Consider the following 15,835-nt stretch of genomic DNA (forward strand, 5'->3'; position numbering starts at 1 on the left):
AGATGAGGCTAGGCACTCTTTCTGACAGTGTCATGGCCACTTCTGACAATCCCAGTCCTCACGGGGAGAAAGCTTTGACAGAAACTTCAAACCCAGAACAAGAACTGGAATCACCTGGATTTCCCGTTAGAGCCTTTCACAACTGAGTGGCTTAATTAACTAACAACATTCTCAAGCATCTGTATTTTGTTTCATGGGGTACAGCTTTGGATTGGGGTAGGGATGGGGGCAGGTGTGAATTCCATCTGGATGGTGAAAAGCAAAGGTGGGAAATCAGGGCGGCTGTTCACTCACCCGGCCCTTCTCAACACACTGGGTCACCATGACAATGTTGTGAACGTTCTGTTCCCACACCATTTTCCAGAAGTCATCCTTGGTGCCAGGAAGCGGTCCCTGAGTAGCGATGTATTCTCTTCTGAAGTTGTTGCCCTGTGGATGAATTTACAATATGGAAAAGCTGGAAACAATGGGCTTCTTCAGAACTGTAAACAAAGAGTCAGCTCTGCAGATCAGATGATCTGGAGGTCTCTGCCAGGACCCTGACTCGAGAGAAAGATACTTACACAAGTGTCAAGGCTTGAAAGCAGGAAGGACAAAGGCCAGAACATTGAACTATTGTTAAAAGCTAAACTTCCCTTAATCAGGCTGGGTCTATTCTAAAAGGCAAATGGAGGACTCAGGCAGTGATCTCGAAAACCCTTCACCTCAATTATGTGATTGTGTGTGTGTGTGTGTAAACTGTTTGAGGAACTGACTTTTTGTTATTTGGGATAATTGATAATACAATAATTTGATGTCACGAAGGGGAAGATTTCTGTCTGTCTGTCTGTCTGTCTCTCTGGTGACTGAACCCAGGGCACTCTTCCAGTAAGCTAGATCCCAAGCCCTTTTTCTTTTCTCTTCTCTTCTTCTTCTTCTTCTTTTTTTTTTTTTTTTTTTGAGACATGGTCTCTCTAAGTTGCTCAGCCTGGCCTCAAACTTGCCATCCTTCTGCCTCAGCCTCCTGAGTTGCTGAGGTGACAGGTTCACATCACTGCTCCCAGCTATGCAAGAGAAGCTTAACCACTGTTTGTTGCAGTTCCACCAAACTGTGCTGTGGGTCAAGTCTTCCATAGACACTATTTAATACTAACCATAATTCTATGAGCTAGGATCTTTCTTCCCACTCATCCTGCATTCCCAGCAATGCAGAATTACCTGTGAATCTTGGTTGAAGTTGCTTTCTCTCCTCATCTATCCACAGGGTCTCCATGTTCTGTCACCTCTGCCACTGGGAACCCCACCCACCAAACACTGCCTCTCATCTGACTATCCCTAAGTAACCTTAGCAGGTTGGTCTGCTCCACTGAGCTTCCTTTCTCTTTTTCTCAGCTGGGTGATATTCTCCTCTTTGATGATCTGTGGCACCCTCTACCCTCTCACTATTCAAAGAGTGGTCCTCTGGCCACCAGCAATGGGATCACACAGGACCTTGTCAGAAAGGCAGAATCCCAGGCGCCACCTCAGTCCTGCTGACTCATTCTGCCTGTTAACAAGATCCCTGGACAGTGCTGATATATGGTGATGGTGGAAAAGCACAGCTCTACCAGTTTCTCCTGGCACTGCCTTGTATTTTCCTGTCCTGGTAGTTCCTTTAGGATCAGGATCTCATCCTTGTACACGGCTCAGTGTTTGACCTACAGTTAGTACTTAACTAATTGATGCTTATTGAGTGAATGAATGATTGTTTGAAGGAAATATAATTACCCTAAGTTTTCAGAAAAGGAAATGGAGACCTGGTGAACCAGCAAGGGATACAAGTGGGATTCAAATTTGACGCTTAGAATTTCTTCTGCTGCAATGTGCTGAAGAAAGTTGGCAGGATCAAAGTCCAAAAGTTTGACACAACCTTTGAGGTATGTCTGTGGTTTTCAGAAATTCAAATAACAAGACTGACTTCCCTAGTGAGGCAGCCTTAGCACTGGAGGTCCATCTTCCATGGATCTTGTCAAAGGGTGGCAGAGAAAACAACCATTGGAAATGTATCCTGGGTTGATGGTCATTGCATATTACTATGGCCATTGTGAAAAATGAGGCTCAGCAGTGATTGGATTGAATTGCCTACATTTTATGGCAATCAGACATGGTCTTCTACAAATTAAAAAATGTTTCCAGACCTGAGGGCAGTGGGAACACACAAGAGGAGAGGTATTTCCAGTATAGCTACCTGTTAAAGCTTCATCTCGTGGTTAGGGCTACTTACTGGGACATAGCTGGCATTGATGTAGTCAGAGCACGGGTCATCATCTACATTGGACAGCTTCACTCTTGAGGCATCATCTGGAAGAAAGTTTGTTGAGAGATTTGTTGCTACATGCTGGGGTGGCATTTTTTTTTTTTTTTTTTTTTGCAGTGTATGGTATCTGATGTCTCTTATCTCTGATCTCCACAACAGTCATAAGGAGGTGTTTTTATCTCCATTTTACAGGTGAGGCTCAGATATGATAACTAACCTGCCCCATGTTGCACAGGTGGCACATAAACAATCAGGCACAGGAGACAATATGTAGCCCCAACTGTACCTTCCTTTGCAATGTTAATGACACTTGCTAAACTGGAGTGGCCAGTTCCCTTTCACTGATGGAGTAAATACAATCCAGAAAGATTACCTCCTGCTCCTTTAGCTAGTGCAGTAAGGATATATTTTTTTTAAAACTGTGAACTAGAGATTTTGCTAAGAAAACCTAGATCAACTTGATGTCAGAGCCCTGCTGTTAACCCCACTGCTGCTCTCAGCCACGAAGGAGAAACAGCAGGTCCACACAGAGAAATCACAGCAGCAGTAGAGTATCCTCAGAACCAGAATTTAAGCTGGTAGTTATCCTTCTGGAGAAAAGTGCAGTAACATGCAAGTCATTCCTTATTAGAGTCATCCGGAGCCTGAGATCCTCCATTTCCAGTTCTGCCATATTTCTTTAGCCTCGTTTTATTCTTGGAAAAGAGCAGAAAATCTGCTAGAGGCAGACAGTGTCACAAATTTCAACACAAAACTTACAGGGCAATATATTGTTGTATCGATTTTTCCCTCTATTTTCCGGCAAGAGTGCGATGTCACATGACTGGTTTCGACCCACGTCTTTTAAGTCCTATTGGGTCAGAAATAAGTTTGAAAGTGGAAAATGTGAAAAAGAATAACAGACTTTGAGATTGATAATAATATGAAAACACATACACTAGTATGCTTATTACTGCTTGTAGAATGCCTAGTATTCTCCATGCACTAGCTCTGATCCCTTCAACAGCTCCAAATGGGAATGTTCTTATCACCATCTTACAGATGAGGCTTAGACAGGATAACTAATGTACTTTGGGTCACGCAAGTGGCAAAACTGGAAATTAAATCCAAAGCCTGGGCATTTTTTGCCAAACCACATTGTTTTCCAGGCAAGCAAATGGCCAGACTGGATAACGGATGGTTTTAGGTTTTGCATTTGACATTTGTTAATTCTTTCTTACCATCTGATCCTGGTAGCACTTGGTTTGCTGTGCTATTCTGGAGCTCTGAGATTAGGTGGTTTATTGTGCAGGGAATGGTTTCAATTACAAAAACACTCAGCTGGGACCCTAAGTATCATTGTAACTCCCAGCTTCTGATTCCACAGTAAAGGTCAGAAAGGATATTCTGCTAAGAAGCAGGGGTGTTAAGGCTTCGTTGCACCTGAGTAGTACCTCATATTCCTTGGATAGAAGGTAGTTGGAGTCAGCCTGAAGCTTCATGAAATGCCCTTCAAACTGATTTATTTTTATGGGGCTGTAGAAACAAAAAGAAAAAGAGAATTACTGAAGAAAAAGGGAAACACCATAACCAGCCTGCATTGTATTTTAAAAGCAAATAATAAAGTAATTAATGTGTTCTCTCTTACCAAGAAGTTTTCCGGTTACTGTGAAGAAGCCAAAAGAAGAAAGGCCTTGTTAGCAAATCTCACACAAAGCCATCTTTCAATAAATTAAATAAAAGAAAATATGGCACTTACCCTTTCTGGCCCAGATTCAAGTGGACAGATAATGGTCGATCCCTACGAATGCTCAGGCGGGCAGAGGGCCTTTCTCGACCATGGCTGAAATGTAAGGCAAAAGATTTTTAGTCTGATCATTCTTGATTTAAACAATTTTTTTTCCATTTATGGTAAGGCTGTGCATGTTTGAGCAAATGTAGATTTTTCAGTATTCATGTATCTTTGCATTCAGCCAACATCTCTTTGAGGGAGGAACAGGGGAGGAAGAACATTAAAAAGTGGATCTTTCTCACTTAGAAACGGATCTCTATAATAACTGAAGATCTCTGCCTCCTGGTTTTTGGCTACGGGTCATAATCACTTCCTACACTCTCAATAAATCTTTTCTTAAAAACTAAAAAATTCCCAAACCAGTAAACCTTAAATGCCAGACATAACTGCAAGAGAGCACATTGTGCCATATTAAAAAAAATATCACCAGAAGAAGAGGACGTGGCATTGGGGCCACATGCTATTTTCTTCTTTTTGGCTTCTTCTTAAATTAGGATGGCAGATATGAGCCATGAAATGGTGTTGTCAACCAGATTTTTCAGGATATTTCAGAAAAGAGCTTGGGCATGCAATTGGCAAACATCTCTGTCTTCATGAGGATATGAACCAACAAAAAAAAATTATTCTTTCTTTGCAAAATGAGTTATTTCATATTTAAATACTTCTAAGGGTCAAATTCATCAATGGTACATGGCGGTAGAGGAGGATGAAAAAGGGAGTTATTATTTTACGTTTTGGCTTTTGTTTTTACTGAGAAAACAATGGAGATTTAACCTGGGGAAATTATTTCTCCTTCTTACTGTTCAAGCTCAAGCGCATTTTCAGTTGCATCTCTGAAACTGTGGGCCCGGTCACCAAAGGGATCTTTGACTTACCTTGTTTTCCGTCTGCAGATGAAGAAGGCCACGAGAGCCACCAACATGCCAATTAAAAACAGGCCAGCACTCACACCTTCAATGACTCCAAACAAGGGCTCTGCAGTAATCCAGATGGAAAGAACACAGCCAGGTGGGAAAATTAGTGTAGGGGAACCAATAAAAGAGCTACATAACCCAATCCCAAAAAACCAAATGCCAAATGTTTTCTCTTATATGAGGATGCTAATCCATAATGGGGACGGGGTGGGGGGAGTGGGGGTGGAGCATGGGAGGAATGGAGGAACTTTAGATTGGGCAAAGGGGATGGAGGGGAAGGGAGGGGGCATGGGGGTAGGAAAGATGATGGAATGAGATGCACATCATTACCCTAGGTACATATATGAAGATACAAATGGTGTGACTCTGCTTTGTATACAACCAGAGACATGAAGAATTGTGCTCTATGTGTGTAACATGAATTGAAATGCATTCTGCTGTCATATATAAAAAATTAGAATAAAAAAAGAAGAGAGCTATGGAGGCTGTTTCCAGGGAATGATATCACAAATACAATTCAAATATGCACCTGAGAAGGTGAAATAGAAGAAATGTTGGCTACTATCCTGCCTGTCACAGGCAGACAAGTTAAGGGAAAAGTTCATTAACTTTTGAAGTTAATGATACACGGTTTATTAAGGAATTTTGGACTTTCTGTTTGTATCTGAAGCCTGGAGCACCTGAGATAAAAGTCAAATGTTTGTCATCCAGATAAAGATACGATTTCATTTACAGGAATCATGCTACAGAGCATCTGGGGCTTTAACAAATCCAGAGAATTGCTCTGGAGTTATTTTAACACAGTCTCATTATCTTGTATGATCCTGCCACTGGGAGTTTATGAATAGGTAAACAAGTAAAAGTAGTTTTTTTTGTTTGTTTGTTTTTCTTTCAAGGCAGGTCTCTTGATGTTGCCAATCTGGCCTTGAACTTCTGGGTTCAAGCAATTTTCTTGCCTTAGCCTCTGAGTAGCTAGGACTACAGGTATATACTCTTGACCCAGCTTGCCCCTGCTCTCACCACTCCCCCCACCATGCTGGCGTTTGAACAAAAGGCCCTGTGAATGCTAGACAAGTGCTCTACCACTGAGCTACATTCCTAACCCTATATTTTTAACAGTTTTATTGAAATATAATTCATACATTAAATAATTCACTCATTTAAATTGTACTATTCAATAGCTTTTAGTAGTCATATAAGAGTTTTGAAAACATCACCACAATAAATTTTATAACATAATTTTTATCAACCCCCAAAGAAAACCCCATGTCTATTAGCAGTCACTCCCATTCCTCTTTCCCAGGCCCTGGCAACCAGTACTCTACTTTCAATGTCTATGGATTTGCCTATTCTGGACATTTAATATAAACAGGAATCATAAATGTGTAGCCTTTTGTGATTGTCTTCTTTCACTTAGCATAATGTGTTAAGGATTCAACCAAATAGCATACAGGAATATTTCATTCTTTTTAATGGATAAATAATTTTCTCATCATATGGATATATCAGTTTTTTTTTTTTTTGGCTGTTGTTAGTTTTTTTGTGGGTCCAGGGTTTCCCACATGCTAGGTGAACTCTATACTAACAGAGATATATCCTCAGCCCACACCTACATATACATTTATCATTCCCACAAGCAACATTTGAGGGTTCCAATTCTCCATATTCTCACTATTGTCTTTTTGATTATTGATGTTCTAGTGATTATGAAGTGTCTTATTGTTGCTTTGATTTGCATTTCCCTAATGACTAAAGATGTTAAGTGTCTTTTCAAATACTTATTGGACATTTGCACATCTTTGTGCAAATTTCTACTCAGCTCCTTTGCCATTTTTAAGTTGTGCTATTTGTCTCTTTATTAATGAGTTGTTGGTTAAGAGTTCTTTGTGTATTTTGAATTCTCAATCCTTACCAGGTATATTATTTACAAATATTTTCTCCATTTTGTGGGTTGTCTTCTCACTTGATGATGTTCTTTCAAGCATTGAAAGCCTTTGCGATTAATTCCAATACATTTATTTTTTCTTTTGTTGCATTATTGTTATATCTGAGAAATAATTTTTTAACTCAAGGTCACATAATTTACTTCTATGTTTTCTTTTAAATGTGTTAATGTTTATCTCTCACATTTAGGTCTATAGAGTAGCCTGTTTTTGGAGTTACACTTTAAGACCTTGGATTTATTATCTCATGTTGCTTTTCAATACTCATCAAATCAATACAATAATCTTTCTTTTAACATGCTTAATATTCTGTTTTGAACGCATGTATAGTGTATTCCTTTACTGGATTACCTAAAATTTCTGTTGTCTAAAAATATTTCACATGGGAAAGAATTGTGTTTACAGAGTCCTGACTTAACATCAAATTATAAGTGAATACATCAAAATCCTCTTAGCTGGGTTTTGATCCTTCTTTGGTCTGAAAAGTGGAAGATTATCCCTGTCTTTGGCATAGATAGATAGGAAGGTTTGTGGGGTGAGCTACGTTTGTCATGCAGCAGGGGAGACTCTTTCAGCTCTAAAGAACTTCCCTAGACCAAGAAGAGACAGCACTGTAGCACACGGGCCACCCACGGGAAAGCTGGGACAGACAATGGTGTCAAGGAACAAGGTGATGAAAGAGATGCTATTCTCAGCATGATGGAAATATTCAGAGACAGTGCAGTGCAGAGGCTGTGTGCTCAGGCAGGAAGGGCTGGAAGCACAGCTGCGCCATCTTGGGCAAGTTACTGAGCTCTTGGAGCCTCACGTCCTCACCTTTCAAATGGGGATGATAAAAGCAGTGAATTCAAAAGGTAGTAGTAAGTATTGGACAAGTTATTCTATGTGAAATGCTTAACACCGCAGCTCCACAGAGGAGGTACCCAGCAAATACAAGCCATTTTTATTACTGAGACTTTCCCATGGGCACACCAAAGATGTTTCTTTCATAAATTTATGTAGAGCCTTTTAAATTAACATTTTTATTATTTTTTTCATGGTGCTTGGAATTAAATCCAGGGCCTCATGCATGCTAGGGTAGCATTCTATCACTGAGCTACATCATTTTTTAACATCTAGTTCTTTAAATTAACATTTTTAAATAGTGAAAAAATAACACGTAAGAAGCAAATGAAGAAAAATCACCTATAACACTACTACTTTGAGATACTTGTCATTAATACTTTGTTGTTTTTTATCTAGTCTTTTTTCCTATGTATAGGTGTTCCTCAGTTTTTGAGGGGGATGCATTCTGAGCCATTTCTGTCGGGATATCAAAATTCATGGTTGGTCAAGTCCTTTATACAAAATGATGTAGTGTATAACCTGTGCACTTCCTCTCTATGCACTGAGTCATCTCCAGATTTCTAGAATATGTAAAAATATAAATGCTTTGTCAATAGTTTCTATACTATATTGTTTAAGGAATAATGATAAGAAAATCTCTGTACATGTTGAGTACAGACACAACTTTTTCCCAAAATATTTGCAATACACAATGAATTCAGAGGGTTGACTGTATGTGCATATGTACACTTCCAATCATAACAGAAAGCCTTTCATACCAATTTACATTTTGGCCTGGGCTAGATCTTTATTTTAATGTTTTTCAATTGCTGTTTTTTTTTTTTTTTTTTTTAAAAAAAACAAAAAAAAACAATTCCTTCTAACCCTAATAGAAAAAAAATCTTGTACTGCATCTTCTTATCTAGGTTGGTCTCCCACAGAAGTTGTGCAATCTCCCTAATCCACATCAGCTCGTGATCATCAAAGATAAAGTTCCATGTGAAAATAATGTTCCTCCTACCAATCAGGAAAGTCACCAGATCTCCCCCTACAGGCTCTTTCAGGTGACACAGTGGCTGGCAGAACACAGGGGTGGATGGAAAGGTTAACCTTACCTGACTCAGTGGTGATAGGCAAAGAGAAAAATGTGTCTGAATAGAGTGGCTTTGTGAATTCTTTCAGGTCTTCATCAAACAGCTGAGTAAAAGCCCGAATGCTGATTCTGAAAAGAAATCAGATTTACTCAAGATTTATTAAGTGCAAATTAACAGAACTGATTGAAAAAATGTGTAGAAGGAGAGACAGGGTGGGCATTGCATATGGAGGGTGAATATAAATTATGGAATCAGATAAACCCGGGTTTATGCATTCGTTCATTGAGGTAGTCATCAAATACTTATTGAGTTCCTGCTGTATGCTAGCTCCTGTTCTAGGAGCTAGGGATACTGCAAAGGAACAAAACAAAGTCCCTACCACTCCAGAGGCTACATTCTTATAGAGAAGGTCAGACAATAAATCCACAAACATAATATGGCAGATGGTAATGTGTGATTTGAAAAAAGAAAAGAGCGGCTTAAGGAAGATGTAAAGCAATGAGAATGGAGACTGATTTACTTGGTATGGTTAGTGAATGTCTTCATTATAAGAAGACGTTTTCACAGAAATCTGAGGAAAGAGCGTGTGGGTGGTGGGGAGGGCAGGCCCACATTCCAGATAGTGGGAACTGGAGGTATAAGGCTCTGAGGTTGGAATATGCCTGGGACTTCTGAGAAGCAGTGAAAGACTAGCATGGTTGAAGTCCAGTGAGTGAGTGGTCAGAGAGGTGGATGGACCAGACCATGCAAGACCCAGGAGGCTATGGTGAAGACTTCAGCTTTGGTTCTAAGTGACATATGAAGCCACTGGATGGTGTTCAGCAGGAACATGAAGAATGGATAGCTGGGCAAAGGAAAAGAAGGAAAACTAGTTGGAAGGGTATTGTAATAATCCAGGTGGGAAATAGCAGCCTGGACCAGGGTGCTAGAGGTGAAGGTGGTGAGAAGTGGTGATATGTCAAAGAAAGAGCTGAAAGTTTTGCTGATAGATGTGGAGTATGAAAGAAAGGTGGAATCAAGGATGATCCCACATGTTCTGACTGGGGAGCAACTGGAAGAGTGGAGAGCATATTTACCAACATGAGGGAAGACTATTATAGAGTTGCAGATTGAGGAGTTTGGGAAGATCCAGAATGAGTTTAGTTTTGGGAGCAGAATTCTAAAATGCCTACTAGAGATGTCAAGTGGTTCAAATGTCAATTTTATTACTGCTGCTGTTATTGTTATTTTAACTTAGATACTTCCCCATCTTTTTGGCACTAGTGTTTTTCTAAAGTGCCTTTTATTCAAAAATATTTTCATCTCATCGTTATTGTTCTTAACATGAAATGTTTATTAAAGGCCTTCTTTATATCTGTTTGCTGTAGTTACAAAGAGATGCACAGTCTCTAGTCTTTAAAACTTGAAAAATAGAGCTGGGCTTAGGAGTACATGCCTGTTATCCTAGTAACTTGGAGGATAGAGGCAGGAAGATCTCAAGTTCAAGGCCAGGTTCGACAACTCAGCAAGACCCTGTCTCAAAATTAAAAAAATAAAAATAAAGGATTGGGTTGTTGCTCAGTGGTAGAGAGCCCCTGAATTCAATCCCCAGTACTGCACAACAACCAACCAACCAGCCTTGAAAAACAGACTATAAACAAATAGGGCAAATAGTAAGAGAGGAAAGCACATATTAAGTTGCCAACGAGGAGCACTGGAACTTGGAGAAAACTATTGGGTTGAATAAGATGTGGTGACTTGGAGCAGAAAGCCCAGCTAAGAGACTGCTGCAACAATCCAGGTCAAGGATATGGGGCCCTGACCTGGAGCAATGGCAGTGAGAATGGAAATAAGATTATGAAGGGCACTGAGGGGGACTAGATGAGGCTTAGGCTAAAATAAGAAGGGAAGACTCAAAGATGAAAAAAAGCCTTGAGCTCAAGTCATTCAGGAGAACAATAGCACCACTGATAAAACTGGGAGCTATATTGGAGAAAGATGATGAGCTTTGCTTGGTGAGGCATTGATTTAGAGCTCTCTAGCGGATATTTAGAGTTATTCCAGTCATTTGGACAGGAGAACTGATGTGGTGGCTGTCCATCCATCCACATGAGATAGTAACTGCCAATCAGCTGGTCCAATATTCAACAAGCAAGATAAATCTACTAAAACAGATTTGTAAGCTCTGTTTGAATGTAAAGCCTATGATCCCCACTATAGGACCAATGTATCATGCTTTTGGCATGAATCAGGCCTAGTCTAGAGGGAGACACTCAATGTCTGGGAACATAGGTTAGGAAGAATCAGAAATCATTAGAGGTGATTGGCTAGGATGATGATAGAGAGGACTTAGAGGAAGATGAGAGTTGGCTTCAGATTTAAGGAAAGCTGACATGTGAAAGAGGAAAGGGAAGTGATTGATTTTCTTCTTAAAGGTAGAACTAGGCTCAGTAGGCTGAAGTCATAGGGAGGGAGGAATTCAGGAACATAAAATCATTTTCTAACATCTAGAGCATGAGCTACTTCATAGGTAGTGAGCTCCCAGTTGTTGGTGCAGATTTAAGCATATGTGGGAGTAGAACGAATTCCCAGGGAAGCTGTAGGAGGGTATCTCTGCATTAAGTTAAAGACTGGTTGGGATGACTTGAGTTCCTTCTATCTTAAAAGATCCCATGATAAGATTTACTGAAGATTCCTTTGAAGATTTACTGATAAGAACATTAGGCTTGTTCTACATAGGAAGACTTACTACTCTTCATTTAAACCCAGTGAAAGTAAATGGAAGACTCTTTTCTCCTTTAAGAAAAAAAATCTACTTGTTTAATCCCAACTTATCTGGTCATGCCCTGTGGAAACGCTGAAGCAGGCACAGTGCAGGGCAAATAGTTCTGACCCTTCAGCTCCTCCTCCTAACTCAAGCCCAGGTCCGAATGTGAAATAAACATCGAGATGGCATTGATCAACCACATTTCTAGTTTCCAGCTCTAAAAGATCCTGGAAGTACATTGGGAGAGGTCTGCAAAGGGTAACAAGTAATCACTATGCGTTAAACAAGAAGGTGAGGAGTTTGAGTGTGTTGCTAATTTATCATACATTCGGAAATCGAAAAGAGTGTTTCTGAAGATAAGAGTTTCTTATGTTGGTATAGGCATTTATAAATGTGGAAGGATTTTAACAAACACGGTTCTATTCATCTCCAAACTTCTTCAACATAACAAGGAAGTTTATTATATTACTTCAGAGGTTTGGAACTTGAATCCATGTCTTTTTGTCCAAGATCACAGAGAAAACTGGTGAAAGAAAACTGAACTCCATTTCTACCTCCTAGTGTGGACCTTTCTCTCCTACTTCCTCTTGATGTGATTTTTGGTTAAAAACAGTGACTTCTATTGGAGGAATGCCAAGAAGAGGCTGGGCCAACAACCAGAGAATCTGAACAGCTTTTGCTCTGTTGCTGATTAAGTAAATGGTCTCCAAAGTTCTGTTTATCTCAGTCCCTTCATTTATAAAATAAAAGCTTTGGATATATCAACTTTGTGTTCTGCTCTAAAATTCTAAGAATCACCAGTATAAAAAAAAAATTACGAAACAGATGCAGGGACCTTTGGGAACACAGGAACGAGACAGCGGCCTAGCATATGCTTGGCTTAAAATGAGTGGTCATCAGGAACTCTGCTCTTACAACTCTTTGTAAACACAGACGCCACAACCACATTCCCTAGCCCCGCACTTAGCACCCACCCACAATCCTGTCACATCCTATTTCTCAGTCTTTCCTTCTACTTCTTTATGAACCCTTTGTTGGAAACTGGACTCCTTGTTCTTCTCTAAGCAATCTGTGTAATTCTGCCTTCAAGCTTTGACTCCCACTGTTCTCTCCACATTGACTCTCCAAACTGTTCCTATCTCCGTATTTCTAAGTCCTTTCATCCTTTTTGGTGCCCAGCTAAAGTGATACATCCTCAAAGAAGTCTTCTGAACACTCACAGCATTTATTTAGCTATATCCTTCTGATGCCCTTCAACATTTCTGCCCGTATTTTATAGACATGTCTCCTTTCTACACTATAAACTCCTTGAAAGCAGGGACCTCATCTACTTATCTTTCTATAACCCTAACACCTGGTCAACCACCTTCCACGAAAGATGTAATAAAACATTCACTGAATAAGTCTTTAGCATGAAAAATATCATAATATGAATGAGATATTATTTTAATCTACAGGTATAAACTTTAATGTATCCAGAATCAGAATTCTATAGCAGAAAGTTAGCCATCACATGGTTTGATTTCCTACATTTGAGGAAAATGAGGTCAGGAGAAGCTGAGGACCTGACTGTGGTCAGACTGCTATGCTATTTAGAATAAAAACAAAACCAGATCAGCACTTTCATAGCCTCCAAACTGTCTCTCACCCTAATGATGTGCCCTTTCTCTTTCCATAAGGAACATGCCAATAATAATCCATACGGTAATAGGAATTCAGCACTGAATGGAAACATATTATATTCATTGACATAATAAACTTGCTTATCACCTACACCTCACATTTCCCATTTATTTTCATTGCTGATGTTTATTTTTCACGTTTTTTCCCCCATTTACTTATTTGCTTTGTGTTGAGGGGCAGGGAGGAGATGACTGACAGCAGGAGGGTCACTGTGGTGATTTTCACCTTGAGACAGGCAGAATTCTTACTGCACTGAGGCACGATCTACAGCCACCACATAAGAGGTTGCTTAGTTTGAGGTTCTCCCACATATTTTGGAAGGTTATGCCCCCTCTTATCTAGAAGTACCTGCCTGGCATGCCTTTAGCAGGAATGAACCAAACACACATTGGAGAAATACAGGAAAGTTGACATCTAGAAGATAAATATGTGCACCATGAGTTGATTAAGCTATAACAAGAATGGTTAACATTCACAGATTGTCTGGCTCATTCCCTTATTTGTTCAGAAACATTTCAAGAGTATCTCTTTTGTGCCAAGTACTCGACACAGTGTTCTGTAACCAGTGACACTTCTCTCTCACCTATTAGACTGTGAACTCTCACAGCCTAGTGAAGAGGGAGAGTGATTTGTTTGTAAAGGGTTAAAAGCCACAGGTAAATGCAGGATTAGAGGGATACAGGGACAGGGTACTATGGCAATGGAGCTGAGGAAGCACTCAGCTGCCCAGCCAGGAGTTGACAGGGATGGTATGGGGTGGTTGAAGGCTGAGCTGACTGTCAAAACCAAAGAAGAGTAGAAAGCATCCCAAAGAGAGTGAAAAGAACATGCATGGGTTCAGAGGTATAGGAGAGTTCAGGGAATTGGGAGGAATGAGGAGTAGAAAGTGGGCAGGTGTACTTGGGGCAAATGGTAGGAGACGAGCTACTGTAAGTGAATGGGAACCACAGTATGACCTTAATGCAGAAGAACAAATGAGGAAAGTGAGGATTCGAGAGCTGAAATGCTGCTTACAAGGTTACACAGCTTCAAGGTAGCAGAGCTGGGGCTCAAATGTAGGGGCTCTTACAGAGACTTCCACAGCTACTGTGGATAATTAAGCAGGGTGCAGGGGGATGGGCCCACTGAAGACACAAATTATCTCCAACTTCTCACTGGCTTTCTCTATGAAATGTGGTATAGTTGTCCTCCCTTATACAGTTTGACTCTCTGTAGTTTCAATTATCCACAGTCAATTGCCATCCCAAAATATTAAATGTAAAATTCCAGAAATAAGCAATTCAGAATTTTTAAATTGCACACTGCTCTGAGTTGTGTAATACAATCTCACGTTGTTCTGTTCACTACTGCCCAGGACGTGAATCATCCCTGTGTTTAGCATTTGCACGCTGTGTATGCTTACCCACCTGTTAATCATTTAATAGCTGTCTTGTTATCAGATTGACTGTCAAGGTCTTGCAATGCTTATGTTCAAGTAACCCTTATTTTATTTAATAATAGCCCCAAAGTACAAAAGTAATAAAGATGGCAATTTAGATATGCCAAAGAGAAGCTTCAAAGTACTTCCTTTAGGTATATAATGTGAAAGATCTTTTTTAAAAAATATTTTTTTAGTTGTAGATGGACACAATATCTTTATTTTTATTTATTTATTTTTATGTGGTGCTGGGGATGAAACCCAGGGGCTCATGTGTGCGAGGCAAGCGCTCTACTACTGAGCTACAACCCCAGCCTGAAATTTCTTAATAAAGAAAAAAAAATCATATGCTGAGGTTGCTAAGGTCTATGGTAAGAAAGAATCTTTGACCCATGAAATTGTGAAGAGGGAAAAAGACATTTGTACTAGTTTTGTTGACACAACTCAAATTACAAAAGTTATGCCACATGCGTGATAATTATTTAGTCAAAATGCAAAAAGCATTAAATTAAAGCAATCAGTACTACTGCGGTTTCAGGCATCCACTAAAGGTCTTGGAACATATCCTCCTTGAATAAAGGGAGACTAATGTAAGGAGTCATCTTCTCCTTTCCCATCATAAGCAAACAAACAAAAACAGCCTCAATTTTCCACCTCTGAAGTGTTCTTGGGAGACTTGTTCAAGGAAACTTCAGGTTTCCTTGAACCCAAGAAGCCAGGGACCTGAGGCATATTTTAATTAGAGGAACTAAAGGATCCCAGTGGTCTGATCTCACCTATGTTTCTTCTTTGCCCTAAGATGATCTCTCCTTCAAGTAGGCTCATATGTCTTAAAGTAAGTAACAATAATAAGTTTGTTTATGTTTACTCTGGAGGTGCTGACCTTGCCTGGGAGGTAATAGCAAGCTTGTGGTGAGTCCTGGGCAAAGATAACTACACACATTTTCCTGCATTTGTTGATGTGGAGGGACTAAGAACTCTTAAGTGTGATGTTATGTCTGAGTCTCCTTTTGGAAATGGCAGAAAAGATCTTTCTACTGAGACTTAGGAGTGATATTCAAAATATTTACAAGTCAATAAGACCTTAGCACTCACCAACCAGAACAGGAACTGGCCCAAGCAGAACCTAATTGGCTGCCATATTGTCTGGGTATCAGTTCTGTTAAC

The 15,835-nt window shown here is 39.9% G+C and overlaps 1 protein-coding gene across 4 annotated transcripts in view; it reads right to left on the bottom strand.

The window, feature by feature from the left end:
- Ptprb (protein tyrosine phosphatase receptor type B) overlaps positions 1-15,835 on the bottom strand; it is a 115,947-nt gene that overhangs the window by 15,382 nt on the left and 84,730 nt on the right. For all 4 annotated transcript variants that reach the window (XM_046430753.2, XM_046430754.2, XM_058574636.1 and 1 more), the window contains 8 exons: positions 8,844-8,950; positions 4,922-5,021; positions 4,014-4,097; positions 3,903-3,920; positions 3,709-3,790; positions 3,035-3,125; positions 2,243-2,319; positions 295-429 (listed from right to left, as the gene is read on the bottom strand). In XM_046430753.2, the coding sequence (XP_046286709.1) occupies positions 295-429; positions 2,243-2,319; positions 3,035-3,125; positions 3,709-3,790; positions 3,903-3,920; positions 4,014-4,097; positions 4,922-5,021; positions 8,844-8,950 (694 nt within the window). The remainder of the gene's footprint in view (positions 1-294; positions 430-2,242; positions 2,320-3,034; positions 3,126-3,708; positions 3,791-3,902; positions 3,921-4,013; positions 4,098-4,921; positions 5,022-8,843; positions 8,951-15,835) is intronic.

Source organism: Marmota monax, unplaced genomic scaffold (assembly GCF_021218885.2).
Source record: "Marmota monax isolate L192 unplaced genomic scaffold, Marmota_monax_Labrador192_F-V1.1 WCK01_AAM20220418_F8-fsc00056, whole genome shotgun sequence".
In the NCBI taxonomy this organism is placed as follows: domain Eukaryota; kingdom Metazoa; phylum Chordata; class Mammalia; order Rodentia; family Sciuridae; genus Marmota; species Marmota monax.